Here is a 13,776-nt window from a genome sequence, read left to right on the forward strand (position 1 = left end):
ACCTATTTAATTCTTAATGAATTTTTAGATTATTCCTGAAGAAAATATATATAAGGCCTTATGCGCTCGCTAACATTATTATGCTGCAAAGTACAATAAATATAAGATGGGTATCAAAAAAATGTTCTAAATAAAGAATTTTATCATAACTATCATCATGATATTACTGAATATTTTGATCTGAACTGTTGGTTTTTCTTAATTTCTCACATAACGCAATGAATACGCCGAATATTTAAAAACGTTAAATACTTTCTGAAAATAGTTCCAAAATACATATAAATATAAATTTTATACTCTCGCTGTGGATGAGGCAGAAAAAAAGGCAGAAGAATCCCTAAAATGAGATTAAAGGTGCTTCTGCAAAATAGGAGCAGTATACACTTGGATATGAACAGTAGTCGCATAAATTCCTAACATCCTGAATTGGAGCAATAAGAATAAGCACAATACGTATCAGACAATCACGCTTCTCAGCAGATTGTACCTGTAAAGAAGCCTCAAAGAAGCGCCTAGTATTGAACTTTTCCTGAGGATGGCAAATGGAGAGCCCTCAACGTATAAGCAAAGAATTAGTTCAAAGAGCTGCAAGAAGATTTGAAAAACAAAGTAGGTAGCTAAGCTACTGCATAGAAGTCAGCTAAGGGTGTGTTTAATGAAACGCAATATTTCAGACTTCCATAGTTTTTATTATTTACTTTTACGTTTTAATTAGCAAGTATCTCTAGTCGCCTTCAGGTCATTACTATATGCTATTGACCTTGTGGAACTAAATATATACAAACAATGTCCAAAATACCTCGTTTCATCTAAGGGTGATCGAGACAATTAACTAAAATATGATGTATAAAATTGGCTCACTCTCCGTAAATATGGTGTCTACTTCTCATCAGCCAGGTTTTATATATTATATATATAATTGGCATCCGAAACTTTGTATGGATGATAACGGGAAACACTTGAAATACGTATTTAACATTCACTGTTTTAAAATAATTTCTTTGCGGTTGGATGATTGTTGATTCACTTTTTGGTCAATAATTATTAAATAATAATATATTTTTTAAACAGTCTAATAACAAATATTTCATTTATATTTAAAATATTACAAGTTCTATAATATAGAGCTTTGAATTTAGTACAACATAAGAAATGAGAAATAAAAATCGACAGGAAAACTTTGACAAGAATGAATAAACGGAATTGTTATGAAAAATTGATTTTAATTGTTGGCTGTTGACTGATTGTTGATTCGCTTTTTGCTCAATAATAATTCCCATTATTATTATATCTTTATATTTCAAATATAACGTTAATTATAAGCGCTGAATATAGATCTTAGAATTAAGTACAATGTAAGATGTGAAATATAATGATATGACGTCATCGACAGTAAAACTTTCACAAGAATGAATAAAGGAAATTGTTTTAAATAATTATCATTATTATTATATCTTTAAACAGACAAATAACAAATATTTCATTTATAATTAAAATATAACATGCAGAATAGCTGCAAATTATGCAAAGAGCGGTGATACTGGTAATCTGCGGGCCAGTTATATTGCTGTCCGACGGTCATCTCCAGTTAGAGGTAGAACTATTATGGCCTACGTTTCGCGAAAAAACATTCTATTCGGCAGATTATGTTCATCAACGTCGCTTAATTATCAAGCAAGACGAAAATATAAAATAAACGATTGTTTTATTATTATTCGAGACCTAACTGAGCTTTTTCGATCTGTGGAATTCATATATGTATGTTTTTCTCCAAAATAAAACAAACATTAACAAATATATTTCTTTCAAACCAAAATTAAAATATTGATTATTTAATAACAGTAGTCATTATAGAGATTACCGGTTAATGTTTAAAATAATATATCATTGCTGATTAATGTAGGACTTTTATGACATCTAGAGTCCTTTGCAATTTTGCCTTGTAACATCGGCATTTATTGTTTGTACATTGAAGATTGATTTGCTCCATTAATGATTCCCACATACAGGAACCACATTCACAGGCTTTTTATGTAGTGATAAAAGTACATATATATGTCAAAGCATAAGGTCGAATAATAATAATAATAATAATAATAATAATAATAATAATAATAATAATAATAATAATAATATTTATTTCAAATTTATTATATAATATAACAAAATGAAACGACGTCAAATAGTAGTGCCTATTTTATTTACAACTTGAATTGTCCTTTTTTGTGATACAAAAATTTCTTATATTCTACTATGCCGGCCCCAAAATATTATTCCATATTTTTATCAATGAACACACCCAAAATCTTGGCATTATCTGAAATACCAAATATATGCTCCTCGACTTTAAAGTCAGTAATATTTTCCAATTTGGAAGTCTTTGTTTTAAAAGTATTGCATACTTTTTATTTATGTCAAGGATGAGTTTATTTTGATTGAGCCAGTTTTTTATTCGTATAAAAAAAATAATGCTGTCGTTTAACAATTGTGCCTTGTTCATTTATGAAAATTACAAATAAAAGTGACCACAAAATACTATCCTGTGCAATCCCATTACTGAATTCGCCATTTTTGTTAACCCCTAGTACTTGCATTCGGCCTTTAAGATATGTTTTCAACCATTGCATTGCCCTTAAGTCCGTAACTTTCGGTATAGGCTTTAGTTAGGTCTAAAAATATCCCAGTTGCTGCTTCCCCTTTTTCAAAAAATTGCAACCCTATTTTAACAAATCGGAAAATTGCTGTCTGAGTTGACCTTCCCTACAAAAAACTTGCAATTTGATAAAAAATTAATTAAACGTTTACACATGGCCAGTTCAAAGAGTTTAGAGAAGCCAGGCCACAAACCCTTTTTAACTAATGGTTTTATAAGTGATAGAACGAACAGAACAAAGTAACAGGTCTAAGATAAACAATGTTTCTAGGAACCGGGGTCTTTTCTAATAAAACGGACCCTAAATATTGAAAAACAAAACAAAATTTTTGGAGCTAAGAATTCTTGAAAGATTCACTTCAACCCTCGGTCCAGTACTGTCCTTCCTGCCGCCCGTCGTGCACCTGGGTGTCATCCGTTCAAGCCCCCGTTAACCTAGCGGATCGATGCCCTCGAAAGCGACGCTATCGATACCATGACGTCGTCGTGGTTGCGGCATCATCCCCGTGACGTCACCGTTGCGGGTACGGAGTGTGGAGCGGCTCCGGGACGAGGCGCCGCCGCATCGTGACGTCATATCCCCGCAGTGACGTCACGGAGCGTCGCGGCGACTGAACGCCGGTTTTATAATGGGTGCGTTGTGAGTGGCAGGGATACAGAGTAACGGCAACCGTCGTGGTGAACGTTTGGAGCGCGCTCAGAGACCTGGTGCAGGCGCGCCGTGAATAGCACGCGGTCTAAATCGACGAAACCACCTGTATATCTACGAAAGTGATAAAACTATGAAGATGTTGGCGATGCCGGTGCACGTATCCGCGGACTGTTTGTTGTAATAGTGCGCGCTTAACGGGGAAATAATTTCGAATCCGAGAACCTTTTGCAACGTTCAAAGAACTACGTTTAAGTGATAAACAACTCTGGATGGTGCTGTTATCATCGTTATTCGAAGTGGATTCTCCTTCGGAGAGCTTGTTAGAAGCGGAGGCTTCGCCCTCGTCGCCAGGTGACTTTTTGTCGATGTTGTTCGTATTGTTGTTGTTAGAGACGATCGCATGCTGCTGAGGTAGGTGGGCACGAGATGCCACAGACGGGAAATGCGTTCGGGTGCGTCCACGACCGTTCGGCACCCGGAAGACTTCTTCACGGGACCTCGAAGGCCCTGTAACGGCGCCCAAGCGTCCCAGGACGCCACAGATTCCAATAATAACTCGCCAGGTTACGCTTGCCATCTTCAGAACAAGTGTACGTACCACGTTTGAAATTTGGTGTACGGTGGCGATTTTGGGGTACCTAACGCTTTGCCGCCGCGGCTCCTAACTAATCCGTTCGTGCTCAATCTAAAAATCAACGCGGAAGTGAAATTGTTCAATAAAATTGCAATTTGCCGAGCAAAAAAGCTTAATGCCATTCATTTAAAAGTGGCCGATATTATTGACCAAGACCACGTGCAAATATTAATATCGATTTAAATTCTAATTGCCCAGTTTAAATTTTAGTTATTAAAATTAACGGTGAAACAATTCGAATTTGTAAGAACAAAATAATCACTTCCAAACTGGTTAGTTTGGTTTTTAGACAAGGGAAAATGTTTCTCTAAACGCGGCTTTTTATCGAATGTATAATCCTTTACCTGTATCCCAGACTAATAATAAATGGCAATAATTATAAAATATTTCTATATAAAATATTTCTACTCAACTCAATATGTGATGAAAATTTTATACTTGATGATATTTATATTTTTTGAATATTTATATGGGACAAACGTTTTACTAAAGAGTAAAATTTTTTTTCATAACCCTCCGAAAAGATTCGGAAGCATGAAACGCAAAATAATAATTGATATCAGCCAAAGTGTTGTGAGGGAGCGATGTTACCTAATGCTCTCGTTTAATGACCTATTAACATCATTTAGCCGGTCCGCCTACAATTTGTTTGGGGTTGAACTCGGTAATTTTGTGCTTCTCCATTACCATTAACTTCCCTACTGTCCCACACTTTCTAAGTGAAAAGTGCAGGAATAAACATGAACTTTAGTTTTAAAACAAATTATTTTTTCGAAACAGTAACAAATTTTAAATTGCCGATAATGCGAATATGCTTTGTCTAGGCAAAGTTTAAGTTTTTGTTTGTAGAAATCATTAAAGTCTGGTTAGTCTAGTCCCGCGGCAATTAGTTAAAACCCGCTTAATGGGAACCGAAAAATATTTCGGTAGATATCGCGTGATAAGGATAGTCAGATTAGTTTTGGAAATCCATCATTAATGTTTTTGCACATCAAGAATAGCCCTTGATGAGCGACTCAATGAGAAGGAACTGGTCCAGGATATTTCAAATTTGTGAGTTATCAATTTGCAGAAAAATTAAATTACTACAATTACTTAATTTACCACGCACGGTAGAGATAGCACCAATAACAGATACAATTTTTAGGACATTTTCCTTCGATTTATTCGCGAAAATAATGACTATTTTAAAGAACGAATTAACAAAATAAAAGGTAGTAAGAAAGTCCGAAAAGAAAATTTAAAAATATACTTTTTTTATATCGGGGGACACCATTCGCAGTGATTTCGTTTGCGGGAGAAGTTTCTTGAAATTATTCAGAACCTGAGGATGGTTAAAATTTAATTATGAACCCTTAAAGTATTCTGCCATTTTCTCTTTTCTTTATTTCAATCGTTATTTTAAATTGTGTTTGTATAAGTAGGGTACAAGTCAGAAGAAGTGTCCTAACAGGTAGAAGTGTCCTAACATTTCTTTTAATTTTTTGTATACTTATTTCCCAGAGGTTTTACCAATGATCAAAAATAAATAAATAAAATAAAAATAAATTATAAAAGATATTGTCATAATATCTTCTTTAGTAAAACAGCAGGTATGTCTTAAGTCATAAAATTAATAATTTTAACATTTTATATTAAATATTATTATCAAATTGTTACTTTTTTAACTCATCAGATTTGAAGTTATTATTAAGTGCTTTGCGATCATATTCGTTCCTAGTTTTGATATTTTTCAGGATTTATTTGACCGTCTGGGAAGTATCTAAGACGCCACAATGTTTTTACCATATTGTTTAGATATTGTTTAACCTCAGTTTCAACATAAGCTGGAAACTTTATACAAATAAGGAAATATTTGTAACAATTTCAATGAGCATCCCGACAAATTCGTTCTTCGTTATAATATATTTTCGCCAGCCTTGAAATGGCTGTAAATTTTGTTTAATATCGACGGTGAACGTAGGTAAACCAAAACCTGTCGGAATTTTACGACGACCGTTCGAGTTAGAAAAAGGAAAAGAATTCAAATTACCTTAATACTAGTCGATAAAGTATACGCGAATAAGGTCCATTTCGACATCCTCGTTGCATTCAACGACACAAACCGAGTAGGTGATCTTACACGTGTTCCAATAAATTAGGGATAGTTCCGCCTAGCTTTTCCTTTGGAGTCAAAATTTCGATTCTAATTTGTAGAAACTAGAGCAATCCGAAGGATTTATTTACTCGTATCGAATCATACCAAAGCCACATCCGCAATGTACAAATAAATAACAATATTTGGAACACACCTTAAAGAATGTTTGACTCCGGTAATTGGAAGATAAATCTTTTTTACGATCACGTAAAAATTGGATTCGTTCCAAATTAAGGATTCACGTTTGTGGGTAAAGATAAGTCTGAATCTTTTTAATTAGCGGTATATTGTGGCGTTGATAATGGCGGATATTGGTTTATGCAGTTTATTTTGAAAATGTTTTTGTTTATTTAAATTTACATTATAAATATTGTTATCTAGCTACGAATTTCTAGAAATTTTTTCAGATAACCAGTGATTTTCCCTATTTCTATAGGTTTGAGGTAGGATAAATAAAGACGCAGCTACTTACATATTAGCTTCTTCGTGTATTTGTCGAGGGAATAAGAAAAAATATATGCAAATTTGAGCCGTTTACTAAGCCTGAGACTAGAGACGACATTTTGTGAAAATATTACGTGCCTTTTAGTCTCTACGCAACTGCAATTTTTTAATTTTGTTGGTGCTCTTTTACATACTTGAACCTTTCGTAGTTACAGTGCGCATACCATGTTATAAATTTGCTGTTGAAATTTTGTTTAATATTCTTTCCGAATAATCTAATATTCTTTTGGCAGACAGGATCACTTTTAGTCAGATTCTGACTTCAATTAAAATTTCGTCTGTTAGTTTCAGAAATTTACTTGACAATTATTTATGATTTTAATGTATTTGTAAGATCTGCTCCTGTTCAAACGAAATCCTTTGGTGTTCTTGTATCGGTCCAAAATTTGTCAACCTCTTCGTTTTAATTGGTCAATATTTTAAATATAAAAACTTGAATTATATTTATCGTATGCTCTAGTGGCATTAGAAAGACCGACTACTATGTATCTGGATTTATTATGTGATGCCATACTTTGAAATAACCACAAAGAAAAGTCAGAACCCAATTAATATTTACGTACGTACTAGCTAGGATTTTGGAATATTTTTATGAAATATTTTGAATTTATAAGCTTTCATTACGGCATTAGAACATGTAATCGTTTATGATCTGAATTCGAAACGCTTGCTTAACTTTGCTTAAAAGCTTATAGACTATTTTCACTACTTCTGTGACCACAATCCACAGAAATCTTATTTTCTCGGAGTAGTATAAGTAGCCATTAAATTTAACAATATAATATAATAAATAACAACTATAAATGTGACTAGCAATAATACTGTTGTTGCAGCTATTGACGTTTAGATAAGACGTTCACAAGAAACCATTATAAAAACTACTTAAGACGAACATTAAAAAAGGTGTTAAAAGACTTAAGTTAATATTATAAGGTGTATTTAGTTTATTAAGTTTGTGTCAATTTTGGATTGGCTTTAAATATCGTAACGGTTATGAAACCTTTTTCAACCTTTTTCAATTCGCTTTCTGAAGTGAGAACCTTACCGTTTTCGATATCAAAATGGTGGACTTTTTCTAAAGAATGTTCAGTCAGATTGGTGTAGAAATATTCAAGACGCAGATAGACCGCGATCTACGTACGCTGCGGAGAAGACGAAAACTGTTTACAGAATTATAAAGTCTCGTATTTATTGCGCCGTTCTTTATAAACTACAGCCAATAAATTTCGCATAGTTCACATTAACTTTAAACGCCTTTACCGCGAACTGTACGCGCGTATACAATATAAACGCGTTTTACGACTGTACCTATAAGGAGTACTGGAGAAAAACCTTATTAATTTAAAGTTTATAAGCAATTATAAACCTGGGTGTCAATTATACCGGAATTTAGTGCGTTCCTCGTCTTCTTTTATTGCACGGATATATTAGACTATACGTTCGCCACTTCGATATATTTCAACACGTGTTGAAAAAGCGAGATTTTCCAAGAACATTCTTATTTTTTTCGCCATTTTTCGCATTTGGACTTTATACAGAATCATATTGCAGTTTGTCATTTAAAGAGTCACTAACAGAAGAACACTTACTGATATTGCAACCCTTTAAGGTTATTTCAAAATTAAAGTGCGAATTCATCTATGAATGTATCAGTTAACTTTAACTGCCTCCTTAAATTTACCTACTTTACTCTGTATCCGTTTAACTGGTAAAGGAATGACTTATCTTATAACAAAGTTTGCGAGTTCTACAACCATTTAACAAATATCGAAGCGCTCACCTAACGTTGAGCGCAACTAGCTTTACGTCTCTATCAAGTTTTTTCCTACTTCTCCTTCTATGTTTATTTTTTTTACCAAGTTTGATCCGATTTTATTTTTCAGTGTTGATATGCCAAAAAGGTCTTGGGACTGTCATTGGGGTCTGGTACTTCACAAAGCTAACATTTATAGAAAAAAGTCGCTGGTAAAGGGCAGACTTCATCTACACTGATAACCTAAGCTCATACAGAAAATAATAGCAATTATTGAAGAGAAACGAGAGACAGGAACCCAGGCAATCAGCATCCTTCTAGCTAGAGTTTCCAAAAAACGATAATTTAACCAATAGAAAGTAAATGACTCCAAATCATTATTTAAATAATTACATATAACATTAAGTATATACCCAAATAGGCACAATTTAATGCTTTTTGATGAAAAGGCGTTTTTCCAAATGTTTTACAAAGCCCATATTACAAATAATACTCAGATATCTTGGCAATCTTACAGGTCTCTAATTTTGAAAGTGATTATCTTTGTCGCACATAGTAACTGTGGCATAAGATATTAAATTTTCTGCGAATCCTCAAAAATCATGTTTCTTTACCACCAAAATGGCTGATCTAATAATGCGATGAATGCTATATACTATATGTTATGTTGATAATATCCCAGTTCATTGCCTGGCTATACTTTTGGGGAGTATCTTCGTTATATTTAACAACAAATTAAATTTGCTTAGTTTTATTCTTCTAGATTTTTTCAGTAAAATTTGTTGACGTAACGAAGATAATCCGCAAAAGTACCCATTTCAGTACTACCAAAGTCGCGTGCAAGTGACAAAAATGACTCACGAAGTCTGTCGGTTCGGCGTGTGCGACTACAAAAATGGGATGTGTGATGTTGCGATCAAGACTCGTGCCAGATCGAAAGTTTTGTGGGTCCGGGAAAATTGCACAGTCGCTCTTAAATTATCTATAGCCCAAATTTTTGCTTTATTGCGTTAAAAGCTGCTATGCGCAATTACCTAAACGATTCTTTGCCAAAGAACGAAGGAAAACATATGATCATCTGATGGTTTGATGAACTGTCAGTGAGTGATAAATTGATATTTTTCAATAAGCTCCTCAAATTTTGAAAGACGTTGCTTAAACATTATAATCTCGACCTGAGATCAACGTTAAGAATTGGCTTGTTATTTCACAAAGATAATTACTACGCGCTAATGATTTAAAGCACCAAATTATGATTAATCGTATGCGGTAATATGACAGCTTTCGCGGAACTTGATTTATTGGAAGCAAAATTTTATTTTATTTTTTCGAGACCTCCAGCTAAAAATGATTATTCTTTTTTTTCGTTTAATAATATAATAAACCGCGATTAGTCCGCCGGTCGTGCATTTTGTCCGCGCCCAGGCGCCTAGAAAAAAAAAGCGCCTGACGGATATTTGGCAGCTCGTGGCCCAGTATGATTTGTCAGCCGATGCACTAAATAAGTAACAACAGCAACGTAAACATTTTCACGTGCATTTGCTTGTATTTGATCACAAGATTTTCCAAAAAACCGCTGGGGTAGGCAATAAGTAAGACAAGCGTTTCGATCTAAAAGATTGCGTCTATATTAAGTAATGGTTTATTAAGATATCCCACTGGCAGAACTCGTTAAATGGATTCGATAAAAAAAAAACGAAAAACGCTAATCACGCATATTTGTAGACCCCTATGATTAATTTTATTAATCTTTTTTTAGGTAGTCGTTAATTGCGTGAAAATCCGACACGAAGAAAATGTTTCATTATGTAGGCTCTTTTCTAAAATTGATTATCTGTTATACTATTTTATTATTGACTGGTCAATTGTAATTTGACTCCCGTGTGCAATTTAGACTAGCCTGGCCATCCAAATAAAAAACAAAACTGAAAAATGCAGTAAAATGACGAGAGCTGAAAGAAACTTGGGTGCAAAATTTATACGCATCCACAAGGCAGTCGTAATTAATGTCTACTCCAATGGTTCGAAGAGTAAAAAAGTATCACGGTATGCAGTGTAGTCCATATCCCTCAACGTTAACATTAGGATGGCTATAGGTAAGATGCCCAGTGTGCTACAAACAGAGCTGGATGGCATTACTGTGGCCGCAGAAGAAATTAGAAATACAGATAGCAGATGGGCAATTCTGATACTTCATAGATCACGTTTTACGTCAACTTACAGCTTTACTAGCACTATGCACCGTGTCCTCGTTGACGCGTCAGTCGATAGTTAATGTTAGACTAAACTTTATAGGACCTTTATAGGAGCTCAAAAAGGAAGACAATAGGATAACAAAAAAAACTGCTAACTAGCTTGCGACCAAAAAATAAATGACTATGAAGTTGAACTCCCTCGTGCAGGTTGTACGAACAGCAAGACCAGATAGTACACGTGAAAAATTATATCATCGCCGTAAATCTGGCACAATGGATCTGCTACCACCATATCAGTGCTTTGAGTCAATTACCACTTCTCGCCTTCCTGTGTAGATGTTATTGAAAATTTAGGTCATTTTGTTCTTCTTTCATTTTTAGTACCAAGCAGCAAAATGACATACTACCCCTACAAAGAAAACCAAATGTTTAATAACCGCTTTTATTGTCAGAGTCACGATGTGCCTTTCTGTTATATAGATATGATCATTAACTTTGTCTTTAACACATTAGATAAGCTTTCTATTAAAACTTATTACAGTTTTGTTTATTCCTTCCTTTTACATTCTGATTGCTAGTTTAATGGCGAGATATCCCATACATAGTTCATATCCTCCAATTATTAAATGCCTTTTCATGTAGTGGTTGTACAATACACGACTTTGAATAGTTACTAAAAACACAGAGAGTCATTGGTAACGTTGACGATTTAGATATTGTCAAAAACTCTCTTTTAGTCTGTTCTGTGGTGGCCAGCGTGCCCCTAATGTCTGTGTCGATGACCAAATGTTGCCCTGGAAGTATTCTTCTCATCTCACGTAGAATTCCAGTGAGGAGTTTATATATAGCTAAGAGACAAGGAAATTTATGAGTGTTGTGCGGCAATAAAAAGAAAACATCAAACAAAGTGCCCTAAAATTGAAATAAAAGTTTTTATGAACTTGCAAACCTGTAAAAATATTTAAATTATGTTTTTTTATATTTACTGAATATTTTATGCTCTTTTAAATGAATTGATAATTAGTACTGTATTTGTCGCACTTAAGAAGTTGTGGATTTTTAGTAACTGTAACTATAACATTTTAAAACCTGACGTTTTCTTCGGCCTGCATAGTTTTTTATCAGGATCCCGATATTGTTACTGATCTCATTTACTAACTAATAGTATGGCGGCTCCTCCTTAAGGTTGTTGTAAAAATAGTTTCCCATAGAAAATTGTCGTAAACGTATAGCCTACGTTAAACCTAATGCATTATTTGAATCTGTCGGTGTGCATATTCACACATGATTTTCCGAGTAAAAGAGGCGGCAGGCAAACAAACAAAGGGGTCACGTTGACGCCGGTAAATCAAATTTCTAATTAACCTGAAATTGTTGGTACACGCTCATTCATCTTAAACAACTTGTTTTCGTACTGAACAGCGTACGCGCTATCGCTATAACGTGACGTAACACGTGACTTGTGCGTAGAGTAAACGTTTAGGTGAAAAGCTCCCCATTTAACACTTAGAAAAATTACACCCAAACTAAAACAACTAATAACGGATTAATGCGATTGTCTTCGCTTCTCCGTGCTCAGTTTCCATAATTTTCTATCGCAAAAGGTTTCCGGATTAATATTTCTTGCTGTCATTGCTTCTTCCACCTCCTCTCTCCAACTGCCCTTTGGTCGACCACGTTTTCATCTCTGCGGGGGAGTCCATTTTAAAATTCGTTTTGGCCATCTGTCATCTGTCATTTTGTTTACATGTCCAAACCATACCAGTTGTCGCCTTTCTATTTCCTCTGTAATGTCTTTTTCTATTTCCATTTCTCTTCTTACATCGATGTTTCTTTTTCTTTCTAATCGTGATACGCCCAAGCTTCTCCGCCAAAAATCCATTTCTGTAGATAATAATTTATTTTTATTGTTTCTATTCAGATCCCAGATCTCCGCTCCGTATAATGTCACACTTTCCACAAAGGAAGAGTACATTCGTTTTTTTGTTTTCTTCCGTATGTTCTTCTCCCATAGTTAAGTGATCGGATTATCTTTCTTCCTTTTGCTACTCTTTCCCGAATTTCTTACCAGTTATCTCCGCCCTTATTAAATATTACACCCAGCTCTTTATATCTTTCTACTCCTCTCATTTTTTCGTTTTCGAGTGGTAGATCTCTTACTTCGTCATTACCTACAATCATGTATTCTGTATGTACTCTGTATTCGGCATGTACATAATACTCGTTCAGTTTCCGTACCATATAGCTCAGATCATCTGCATCTTCGGCTATCACTATTTGATCATCAGCATAGAAGAGGGTCATAAGGAGGTTTTCATCTACGGCTATTCCCATACCGAAATAATTATTTTGAAAATTTTGTCAATAAATTAAAACACATTTTTTACTTTTTTGACGCATTGGCTTTTAGGCACCAAAAACCAAATAAAATATTGCTATTTCTGATAGGATGTGGCTGTCGATTTTGTAGCGATCTCTAAAACAAAAAAGTTTTAAGAATTTTCGAAACACCTTTCTTGAATAAAATATTTCTGTCGCTCCATCTTCATTTCCTATGCTTCCATTACTTCTATGGATTTTTTCGATTCGATGAAATGAAATTAGTGTTATGCGTTATTTTCAAACGGACGTCTGCCTAACAAATCGTCATTTTTTCGTAAACTTGTTTAACACCCACCATCTCCGAAAGAGGCACGTGTCACCGTCCCAAAGAAGCGGCTCCTTTCGCGGCTATTTTCAGAAACGGTGAATGATCAGCACGTCCACTCGGAAAGTGGGTCTACAGTTTTTGAAAGTTCTGACGTCAATGGACCCACATTACTACACCGTGATGCATCACGTGAATGAATGGATGCGAAGGACACATCCCGCGAGATGCTCTAAAAACGGCTCCGGTTGTGAGTTAATGACGTAAATTGGTCACGCGGCCCTTGTCACCCTCAAGATTCGAGGGGTGCGTGTGACTACCAAAGTAAAATAAGAATAATTCAAGCCTCCCTTATTGCACATGATCGCGAGTTTCCGTAGTGGTAGGATTTGAACTTGGCATTCATTCATTACCTGTTTAGGTGTAGGATAGTGTAATGGGTCGCGGTAATTTGCGCTTCGGTTGTAATTGATTTTGTGCGATTTTGGTGAACACTTAGACGTGAACTTCAAACAAAATGAACTGGCAACAAGACAAACGGACTGCAAGTGATGAGGAATTTCGTGAGTACTTTTTTTGGGCCGTTTAATTTCGTTACCTG

The 13,776-nt window shown here is 34.8% G+C and overlaps 1 protein-coding gene across 4 annotated transcripts in view; it reads left to right on the forward strand.

Annotated features, from left to right (window-relative positions):
• Positions 1-3,323: 3,323 nt before the first annotated feature.
• LOC132696489 (probable nuclear hormone receptor HR38) overlaps positions 3,324-13,776 on the forward strand; it is a 103,982-nt gene continuing 93,529 nt past the window's right edge. For 2 of the 4 annotated variants that reach the window (XM_060661334.1, XM_060661335.1), the window contains exon 1: positions 3,324-3,895. In XM_060661334.1, coding sequence (XP_060517317.1) covers positions 3,748-3,895 — 148 coding nt within the window. In that variant the 5' untranslated portion in view covers positions 3,324-3,747. The remainder of the gene's footprint in view (positions 3,896-13,776) is intronic. The other 2 variants (XM_060661337.1, XM_060661336.1) reach the window with 2 other exon arrangements.

Source organism: Cylas formicarius, unplaced genomic scaffold, assembly GCF_029955315.1.
Source record: "Cylas formicarius isolate icCylForm1 unplaced genomic scaffold, icCylForm1.1 PGA_scaffold_1__22_contigs__length_36826433, whole genome shotgun sequence".
In the NCBI taxonomy this organism is placed as follows: Eukaryota; Metazoa; Arthropoda; class Insecta; order Coleoptera; family Brentidae; genus Cylas; species Cylas formicarius.